We start from the raw sequence: 11,450 nt of genomic DNA, 5'->3' as shown, positions 1-11,450 counted from the left end.
GTTACAAAGGTGAGTTTGAAAATATACATTACCTCAGGGTTGTTAACATACATTTTCAGATGTAAAGAGGTAAAATGTAAAGTGTAAAAAAAAAAAGATCTAGCCTCAACTTCTTTCTGATGTTTCTATGTTTCTGGTATGCATATTACTGGGGGGTTTAACTTCTTTTTGGAGGCAGTGGCTACTCATTAGTCCCACATTTGTTGACGGTGGGTTTTGCCTCAAAAGGCCTTTTTCTTTCAGTCTTATAATTCTTATAATGAGAGTATTCACAAACAAAATGTGTTCATTTTCCACTGCATCTATCACTTTCCCATCTAAAGGAAATGTAATGCATAAGAATCTGGATGTATCACCCTCAGCTTGCCCCAAGGTAAAGATAATGGCCTCATCAATTTCTCTATCGTCACATTAATCAACGGCTATTCTTCAGAATTGGGTTATACAACCCCTGACATCTCCCAAGGTACCAAATTAGGCCGCATTATTTTCTTCCTCTGCACAAATGATACCCTTGTGGACAGCCCATTATATTAGACTACTAGGGCAGTGTGATCAAAGACTGGATACTACTTGCACTACCACTGGGTGTACACGTATGCAGCAATACTAGCGATAGCCCTTCCTAAACTTGCACATGTCTGATGTGTTTGGGAGTGGTAAGAAAAAAATCTGGACAAAAATACCAGAAGATTGGTACATGTAAGTCCATGAAATGTCATAAGTATACCTGACCAAATTTGGTGTAGCTACGAACCTAGTACATGCATGTCATGTAAATGCTGGTGTATGTTTGTGTTAGTAAAATAGTAAGTCCTTCTGGTGTATGTTTGTGTTAGTGAAATATTTAATAATGGGTAATTTCTTCCCCCTACTTGTTTTACTGGCTCAGTAATTCACATGTACATACAGGTAATGGCTGAGATTAACTTTGAAGGCTATAGCCATAGCTAGCATTGCTTGCCTATGCAAATTTTTGTCTGTTCCTTTTAGCACTCTATTATGCTCCTAATGTGCCAGATAACTGTGTACATGGCTGAATGCTATGGGAAACAGACTGTTGCTACACTGTAATGTAACTTTATCTATCAAATGATTGAATGCAGCCTATATATTTTGGACGCTGGTCACATACACAATACAATTGTTGTATGTCGTAAACCGTATGCGTTTTTAGGGTAGTAATGCATGTTTCCTGCAAAATCCAACCGTCTTGTTACAGAAAAGTCTGTATTAGATCTTTGTTGGCAGTTGGATCTGTCACAGTCTGCTTGAAAATTCTACGAGATCCAAGTCATTCAACAAATGTGACTGTGCCATTTCGTGGCACCATTCTTGGCATTTTTCAACACTAGCAATCGTGTTGTTATAGTATGTATCTCCAGAGAGTACTGATATTTGATAAGACTAGATCTGCATACATGTAACGTAGCCCTATCCATTTCAATCCTAGGTTGGGTAGCTGTGACTCCAGACAAGTGGACCACGGCCCAGCTGAGGGTGTACACACCAGGAGGTCTGGGCTTCTATCTGCGCCCCAAGTCTCTCCTCCCAAACGCCGTCAACTTCAAGGGAAAGAGGATGAAATCCGCGTCTTCTCGTGCATTCTACCGTCCTATTGCAGTACAGAGAGTCAAGGACATCTCTCGAAAATATAAGTAATGAAACACAGATACAATGTAGTTGTATTTTCAAGTAGAATTTTTGGAACATAGAAATTGTATACAGCCTACAAAATTTAAAAGTAAAGTATGTTCAACAAATACAGCAAGCTGTATTTCATATTAAAGATACAATTTTTTATATGATGGGGTGAATTCTTTACTGTGTATGTTTCTGTTCCAGAGGGTGTCTTTTGATAATTTTCACCAAGAAAATTACATTTTGGGGCTTCTTTGCAATCTTAAGCAAAGAAACCTAAAAGTATCCGTGAAATTTAGTAATATACATCATATGAATTTGTACATGCATTTCTATTGAATGCTTACAATCCCTGAAGAAATGAGTACATATACATGTGTTTCTAACACAAGTGGCTTTGTAGTGTTGATGAAGCTTTTATGTTGGCAAGAAGAGGCTGGCTTTATAGAAGCAAAGAGCCTTCTTGATTGAATACTTTAACCCTCCTTGAGTGAATACATGCAATCAATGAGTTTTTATGAGAAATGTGGTGTTGATGTAAATTTTCCATGAAGCATTGAACTCCTCAATCTCAGTGAGTGGATGATGTTTTTGACCCAGGGAGAACAGATGCTGTCTCAGATCTATCCGATGACTTGTAATCTGTAACCTTGAAGTGGACTTCTGGTCTTGTTACGTGTTTTTTTTTTTTAAATTTCACCTAAAGGCCTTATTATACACAATCCCTCTGAGTCTGTTCCTGTCAAAATCATGTAACATTTACCACATAGATTTTTGTCTTACCTGACCTGCTCTCTTCTAACCTCAATCAAAAGAATCCAGCAGACCAATTTGAGTATTTCATATGTATCTGTATCAGTATAGCCGGTATAACCGCCCTTCGGCATAACACAGCATGAATAAACAATGGTTCAATAATTGAATTTTTTTGTAAAATAAAAAAAATGGCTGGTGAATTACATATTTGTCAGTACCATCGCGCGTCTCTGTCTCCAAGAAAGGAGGAAATGACGCGGGTTTTAAAGTATGGCGTTTGAAGCTGTTTGAAAGAACATAGCCGCTTGTACAAAGGGAGTACCTGAGGCTACAATAAGTCCACTCCATTCCTTTGATTTCAGCACGCTTTATCTCACTGTCATGTTATCAAAGTGATTTCTTTTATATTTTGTTATTATTCTTTAGTATTTGACATTTAATCTCGGACCTGTCGGTGAGCTGCCAGGCCTGATGCCTGAAGAGGGCAGCCTGTGGTCACGTTGTGGGGCACGGGAAGAACCACTTCACCTTCTATTTACAACTAACTATATGTAACGTTAGTCTATACCCAAAAGCGTACTACAAAATGTAACTGGTATAATGGTTCTCATAGACATGAGTCACGTGATGGTGTCCATACTGTCTCTAATTAGGTACTTACTTCGCATCTTCATCACATCCAACATAAAAAAGACCCACTTTCTACCTTCTAATCACAACTAACTATGCAATGTTGGTGTATGCCAAAACATACTCTAAATGCTCTTAAGGACACAATATGTGGCAGGAATCATGGTTCACAAATACATGATGGCGTCCATCCCTTGTCTCTAATCACTCTCTTGGCATCATTCACACGGACAAGAACCACTTTCTCCCTTCTAATTACATCCAACTGAGCTTGAGCAGTGTTTAGTCACGGTATGCGAAAATATTTATTTATTTATTTATTTTCCGTCATTTTTATACAGGGTAACCCAATTCAGTGATGGCACTGCTTTTCAACGGGGCCCTGTATTACACAGCACAATACAACAATCACATACAAATAATAACATTAGCATACAAAAATTATACAATAAATAATTATAATGGCAATGATAATAACGAAAACAATAAATAAATTATAATGGCAATGATAATAACGAAAACACAGTAATTAACCAATAACAGTAATAAATAGTAATAATAACAAATAGAAATATAGTCCAGATGCTCGATATGTTGTCGTGAGCATCAATTTCTATCGTTTTCTCTCGTGAATGTCAAGGTCGACATGAGGTCCTTGTTGATGCCAACTTGCACAGCCTGCACGTATGTAGTGCATGGATGTATATAGGTCAGCGTCTACTAAAGGTTCTTGGCCTCAACAGCCTGACTAAATCGCGCTCCCCTGCTGGCCGGATAGAAACTTTAAGATAACTGCAGTCAAGTGCTGTAAAGGGCAGCCAAAGTCTGGTATTAAAGGCATAATGTCAGAGTGAAGGGAAGAATCAACGTGGCGATTACAGACACGTGTCGATCCACGGGAAAGGTGCATAATCAGCCACATAATCTGTTTAGTTATATCAGAGTACTATGTAATGACTTGCACAGAATAGCACACGGGTACCTACTTGTATATAGTAGGGTCAACCATGCTTCAAATGACGTTTTCGGCTTCGATACTTTGCGAAGTATCTCACATTCTATTGAGAGCAATTTAAAGCGCTTTCAAATTGATGGTTACGATAAATGAGGCTGCGACTAGCGATTCCATCAAATTTCTTTGGTGGATGATTTTTGGCAGACAACTTTCAATGGGACAGCAATAGACTTGCTCAAGCCTATACATAAATCTCATTTAGTATACATAGATTTAGTTTGGCTACATCTGACAGACTTTGAAGAACACCCTCGTGCGGTCTGATCACGTTGATTGGCGAGCATTTTACGCCGTCTGCGTACATCGAGGCAGTGACGTCAGTCTCACGACCAAACCTTATTGGCCCCGCGAGTCTTGACGTTTTTACCGTGAGGCGCGCTGGACTGGACCTAGGCTAGAGACTTATCCTGTACATCTCACTCCCAGCCGCACACCGCACCAGTCATGGACGCCTCTCCCAGCTCCTGGCTGCCCGGCGGGGAGTTCTTCACGGACAGCCCGGAGAACTCCAGCGAGTGGCCCGGGACGGACGGACCGACCCAAGAGATTTGTTCCGAGGACGAAGTTGTCATAGGCTACCATGCCTACCTTGCTGTCGCGATCTATCTCACCCTTCTTGGTAAGTTAGATTAATGATTACAGTTGCGGCTCAGACCTGTCTGCCTTATAGAAAGCCTGCCGACCGTGGTTTCTGAAATGTCTGTGTACGGGTATAACGTTAACGTATTACTTCATGGTAATATCGTATGAATGACGAACTTTATTGCACATTTTGTCACACTGGACTAAGTACAGGTCACAACAAAACATGATGAACAGATACAGTTAAGGGTACACAATAAGACTAAGTATCGTTAAATAAATCCAACTTCTGGCTTTTCAGTTATAGTAACGTTACAGATAAAAGAACAGATATGTTCTGGTGGAAGGTTTGCCTAGTTGCATTAGGAGTATGAATTTTTCCACGATGCTTGAGTGTATGGATGATTGGGTAACGACATCGATATGAGTGTCGGGGATTGCGCTCTCCCGTCGTGGATTGAAAATTTTGCGTTTCATTTATGTAGTGAATGGAATCATTAGGTTTTCGCTTTCCACCGCGCAGTGGAAAATTACTGACACTCTCGCCCACAGCATTCTTCTGTCAACTACCATTTTATCGCAGTTGATCTTACCTACTTGGACGAAAAGGGAAGGAACATTTGTCAATTCAGCTCTTAGTGGAAAGGATTTAGTGTAACAGTAAGGGCTTATCGTTAGGGGCTCTGCTAATATATAAACTAATTAGAAGGGCACCCAAGCTAAAACTGGCGCTTGCGAGGTTTTTTTTTTTGTCGTTGGAAAGTATGACTAGTATGGTACAAACCTCAGTTTTACAGTTCTGGCGTATTCACCACAATGTGGAGACTATCAACTTGAAGATTATTTCATGTTTTTTCCTCTATTTCCCCATAGGAAGACTAAGCTGTTAATGGACAGGATCAATGTGATATACAACTCACGCAATTGGCTCATTATGTCAAATGTCAAATGATTTAGTGATGTGAATGCTCAACACCTAAGCATAGATTTTTGCTGGCAAGAGCAACAGGAAGAACGTGGCTTGCATGTTAGGATAATTCTATGCTACTCTCTGACTGTAATGCATAGGTGCTTGGAGAGTCCTCTAATAAGAAAGGATGAAGTGTAATCAAACTACTCGCACAAGGAGTCACCAGGGTATAAGCCCTGATTATCAAAAGGCGTGCGTTGCTTTTTAATAAATTGGACGCAAAGGCATCGTCAGAAAATTTACCCGTAGATTTTCACGGTATCGACGCGTATGTTTCCATACTTTTATATCCACACTTTGCAATTGAAGCCATTGAGAAACAAAACGGTATGGCCCGGGTTTTCATACCATTGTGCTATAGATAGGTGATGCAGAATCTAGTGGAACGCCATAGAACATTCCCAACAATTCAGGATCAGAGACGATACCCTTGAATAATCCTCAGTACACTTACGGTCTTCGTCACGATACTTCACTGGACGTGACTTCAGCACCAAGGACAGTATTGTGCTATATATTGTGGACAGCAGGGCTAGCTGCTTAAAAGCCCCTTCCTTTCCGTTAAATTGTGCGGTCCATGGGTAGCATGTAAAGCTCATAATATTTTCAAGCAAAGAATGTTTTAGATTCTGCAAGGAATAGTAGGGTATACTTTGAAATAAAAATAGTAGTAATGATAGTAGCCGTTTATTACTGTTTATATACTGTATCTCGTTAAGAAAAGTCGATACAACGTCAACCGTACCAGTGCAGTTGTTTGTATCAACAGCTAGTTGTTTAGAATCAGCATTCTATCTACTGCCTGACTCCGTAACCAATAGAGAATCGGTGTCCAAGCGGCTACATCAGTGTGCTAATGGTTAGAATATCTGAAAAGATTACGAATGACTTAAGTATATCGTAGCGGGTAACTCGGGCAAGGTTTTGGTGGATGGAACACAACAATCTATAGGCTTTGAAGGATCTTTATAGCCGGGAGCGGCAATACGACTTTAATACTCCTCCCAGAAACCGTAAAGCTTGTCACTGTAACACCTGCTAGGACCCACAAAAAATCCTAAGTAAAGGTCGGATCTCTCACAATGTGTACATGTAATTTCCGGTCATAAAACACGAGGATCTTATGATTTTTTTTACATTTCAGGAATAGTATCTGTTGCCGGGAATGCCATGTCCATCATCGTATTCGTGACAGAGAAAGAGTTCCGTAAAAAAGAGCACAACAGTCTTCTCTTGAACATGGCCATAGCTGACTTGGGCGTCAGCATCTTTGGATATCCCGCCTCCACCGTGTCAGGTGAGTGGGGGAGGAAAGCATTCTGCCTTGTTACATGACCGAATGTACAGAATACGTTCCTCAGTAAGATTTACCTTCTCACAGAGGCCACGAGGCCAGCTCGTACGAAAAAATGATGAAAACTGCTGAATAGTGGAAAAACAGGCTTTTCACAACAAAGACACTTCATAATTATCTGCCCTTTCCATTTAGGGTCTGGTCAGAATCATCGAAAGATTGTCGTGTACAATTGAACATTAATGTGATAGTCGTGCATGTGTTGTACAAGATTCAGCTATATTGTTGCCCAAACGCTGTCTCAGATTCTCGTCGGCGGTTGTTTAGTCCAAACAGCCTGGCCGGCCCTCATGGCCCTGGCATAGAATTGTGACTGCAGCATCACAGAGGGAGTTTGTTTGATTTATAGGGTTCGCAGGAAGATGGGTGATGGGGGACGGGTATTGTCCTGCATATGCGTTCATCTGCTACACCTTCTCTATGGTCACCATGATCACCCTGGGTGCCATCAGCGTCTACAGATACATCGTCATCTGTAAACCACAGTATGGTAAGGAAAACACCAGTACTGCTAAGCTTAAACTAGCCTGAAATCCAGCCTATCGTGGATTTGGGCCGTCAAGCTTCGTTGCTATAAGAGCTGTTCTCCCCCACCTGACCTACTAGGATATTGCGGAGGGCAAAACCAGTGCCGGTTAGCTAGTTGGGCCGGGCGGTTGAGAGCTTACACGGCACTAAAGAGCCCATCCACGACAGGCTGGATGAATGCAAGGCCACTAGACTACACTCACTTTGGTGCTCTGACGTATATCGTGCTATAGTGGCTTCGTTGAAGTGAATGATATAATCGTGCTCCAAATGCAAATGTGTTGTTCACTGCCAGTAGCACAGTTGCATGTTATATCACCGTGGTTCCAGAATTAGGTCGTCTGAATAAGCTCTATGTGAAGTTATGTCTCTATGTTGGATAAGGTGGCATCACAGCGTAATAGATTGAATACCTTGTACAATTTGCCTGGGCTAGAAAGTCTCCACAACCTGTCAATGATATTTCAGGTTCTCTTTCACGTTTAGTTCTATATCGACATTTCGTTCGGGTTTGTGTAATCCCATCTTAAACCAGCAAGCTCCAACTCTGAAAACGAACACTGTGTATTTGCTCCCAGCCCATCTGCTGACCCATCGCAGGACCATGTATGTGATCCTCGGGATCTGGCTGTACGCCCTGACGTTCACGGTCCCTCCGCTAGTCGGCGTCAACTACTACACCTATGAACCGATCCGTGAGTAACTTCAAACTGAAATTGTACATGAGCCTCTAGTTGTACGAGCCTTTATTTTGTTGCTACAGTCATTCGTATCTTTCTGATTGCGTGGTATTAAATGACGAAAACTTAAAATTCAAACTTTGTTTTTCTAGAGCGACAAATACATGTTAAAATGCAAAGCATTCAAGTTATTAGGACGTCATTGGCATAGAATAATAATTAGAATATAGATAAAAGCCACAAATTCCTTAATGTGGCTTTTTGGCCGTTTATGCCATAAAATGAGTTGCATCCAACGCTTCGTATTGACAAAATCACCAAAGTTCTCTCATAAATTCTTGATAAATCTTGTCCGCAAACCAACTAACTGCTTGAGATGGCCATGGGTACTAACGAGGTTGCCACGCCTTTCAGGAATCATCTGCTCCCTGAACTGGAACGTGCAGTACCCGGGAGAGATCGCCTACACCGCGTACTGCATCATCTTCGGCTACGTCATCAAGGTCGTCATCATGGCGTACTGCTACTTCAACATCCTCTTCAAGTCGATGAACCTGAAGTTTGGCGCTCTGGCCAGCGAGAAGGCCAAGAAGGCTGTGAAGAAAGACATCATGAAGGCCTCGCTGGTAAGTCAGAGTTAGAGCTACATGTAGTCTTTCTCGTCTTCTTAGCGAAATACTATCTGAAACATTCTCACCGGGCAACTGTAGGGGTGCCTAGAACTGGTTTCACGGGAATTCTAGGCAACGGTACTGCCTATAATTTTAGATGCCCATTCACTTTGGTATCGGTCAGTGATCATACACGCGTGATTGTATCCAACATGTTATTAGGAACATGTTATATGTGTATGAATTCTGCACGCCATTCTAATGCAGCTGCATATATTTCAAGCAAGATACTGAGAAAATATATTAAAGCTATAAAGACGTACGGGTCGTTTTTTCTGAATCCCACAGATGTGCCTGACCATGGTGGTGTCCTTCCTGATCGCCTGGACCCCGTATGCCGTGTCCTGTACCTGGGACATCCTGTCTGAGGAAGATCTGCCCATCATCGCCACAATCCTGCCCAGCTTGTTCGCCAAGTCGTCCTGCATGATGAACCCCGTCATCTACGCCTGCTGTAACGGCAAGTTCCGCCAGGCGGCTGCAAAGTCCTTCCGCAGGCTCGGCTGTATGAATAACCAGGTAAATCCTCTGAATACCGTGCCAGTGGTGCGCGGGAACAGGTGCCCTGCGGCAGGGCCTGCCGAGGAGGGCATGGCCATGAAGTCCGTTCCACCCAGTGCTGCGGCCACGGTCGACAGGCAATCGACTTCTTGTTAGAAGGGTAATAAATGGTTTATTTGACATTTCATACGCACTTATCACACTTGCAGGCCTAAGACTGAATTATGGTGATATGTATTATATAATATAAAATACGGGTAGCAGTGGTCTGGGTACTGCATCACCAGTTGAGCTGTTTCCACGCGTTGGCATAATGAAAATTTGCTGCGTTTGGCAGAGGTCGGAGCTATGCTCAAAAGTATTTCTGCTCTGCCGAATCCTTCGTACAGATTACTTCATAGACCTACATAGTGGCCCAGATGGCCGAGGATATGGCATTCAACAGATGCTGCAATTTCTTTTTACAAGATAAAAACTAAAATTATCATCCTCGAATGAAGAGGTTTTCAGATATTCTAAACAATGAATAGCTGGGTAGAGTACTAGTATACAAAAATGTTGCATTATTTGATAACGCAGCTAATCTCATGTACTAAATATGACCTTCTACACCCACGGTTGTTTACTCCCGCGGCCTGCGGCGTCATCGACGTCACTCGGCGCTGCAAACCTCCGGCTGTTGTCTTTGATATCTGTTCCGATGTTCGAGAGTGTTCTCGCGCTAGCTCCCTTTGATCAAGGGGTGGGCAAAGAGGAGATCAAGCACACAGTTCGTCATTTGTAAAAATAAAATAAACAAGGGAAATCGTAGATTTCAAACCTCCGGGTTTTTTTGTGTTCTATTGGTTTAGGTTATTTGTTTGTGTGTAGTATGAAAGTTATGTGCGTAATATGTTTGTATGTGTTTGATGGCTACTGACGGTTGGTTCGGTATGGACTGTTGATTAACGTGTCTGACAGTCTGCACCGTCACCCGCGCCATTACCCCCGCCGTCATCCCGCGCCGTCATTGCTGCGCCGTCACCCAAAATTTTTATCGGAACCAGACACCCCTCTGTTTGACCCCTTTTGAATGCTAAGACCCAAAACTGCAACCGCCCCATTCCTTAACAACATGGTAATTACCATTTTCAGCATGGCGGGGGTGTCCGGAGCACTTAAAAACCTTTTATTTCGACGCCCATAAACACATATGCAATTAAACAAAAACGTTCTGCATCATCTGCAGCCCAACAGCAATACGTATACCGAACCACAGACAAATCCTTGTTAATTCTTTGTCACCACCCTTGTAAGTAGTGTTGTTATGATTTCTGTTATTGTTTATTTTGTTTATTATCTATGTAATCCTTATCAGTTTATATTGGTGGGGGCATTAAAAAGGAGTGTTCCTGTTTCCCCCAACCTTTTTACATGTTGTTGTAAATAAAGCTGAAATAAATAAATAAATAAATAAATGAATAAATCCGTCCAGCCGATCGCGAGAAACAGCTGCTGACAGAAATGTTTCGAACCATAGCAAAACCTCCTCGCGGAAGGATATCTCCTTCCCCGGAGGTAAAAACTTGACCGCCTCCTGTCTGTTCCACGGCTCGGGCTTTGTAAGCCATTAGACACTAACAGCACAGAACATTACGTTTTGTATTTCACATCTACTGACACTATAATTAAAACATATTTGCAATCACATGCGAGGACATAACACATAACACATCACACACAGAGCACCCGATGCTAGGAATTCACGTGCGTGTGCACGTGCGTATGCCAGTATAAATGAACAAACGAATAAAATTAAGAAGAATATACAACAATAAATATAATACAACAACTGTACAGGGTTCAATATGTATTGCAAACAACAACAAGCATCATTTTCAGAGATTGATCTCTATGTGACATACATTGATGAGCCTTGTATAATATGTACAATAAAATATTATAGGTCACATTGATAACTTTAAATTTGTATATCTATGTTTGTAAAATTGTAAAACAATTATGTTTGTAAAATTGAAATTCTGTAACTGAAGTCATTGCTGATATTTTTTGTGGATAGATGTGTTACTTAGATTTTTGTCGCTTAGGCCTTCCTCTACCTCGTAAACATATCAAAGCGTGA

The 11,450-nt window shown here is 41.5% G+C and overlaps 1 protein-coding gene across 1 annotated transcript; it reads left to right on the top strand.

Moving 5' to 3' along the window:
• The first annotated feature begins 4,486 nt into the window (after window positions 1-4,486).
• On the top strand, window positions 4,487-9,940 carry LOC109463247 (visual pigment-like receptor peropsin). Its single transcript, XM_019759994.1, has 6 exons — window positions 4,487-4,661; window positions 6,739-6,891; window positions 7,298-7,438; window positions 8,055-8,171; window positions 8,571-8,782; window positions 9,116-9,940. Exons 1-6 carry the CDS (start codon window positions 4,487-4,489, stop codon window positions 9,482-9,484), a joined length of 1,167 nt encoding a protein of 388 aa, XP_019615553.1. The 3' UTR covers window positions 9,485-9,940.
• Window positions 9,941-11,450: the final 1,510 nt, after the last annotated feature.

The sequence above is a fragment of the Branchiostoma belcheri genome, unplaced genomic scaffold (genome assembly GCF_001625305.1).
Source record: "Branchiostoma belcheri isolate BF01 breed outbred unplaced genomic scaffold, Haploidv18h27 scaffold123, whole genome shotgun sequence".
In the NCBI taxonomy this organism is placed as follows: Eukaryota; Metazoa; Chordata; class Leptocardii; order Amphioxiformes; family Branchiostomatidae; genus Branchiostoma; species Branchiostoma belcheri.
The sequence above is the reverse complement of the archived record's forward strand: the minus strand, read 5'-3'. Positions and strand labels throughout refer to the sequence as shown.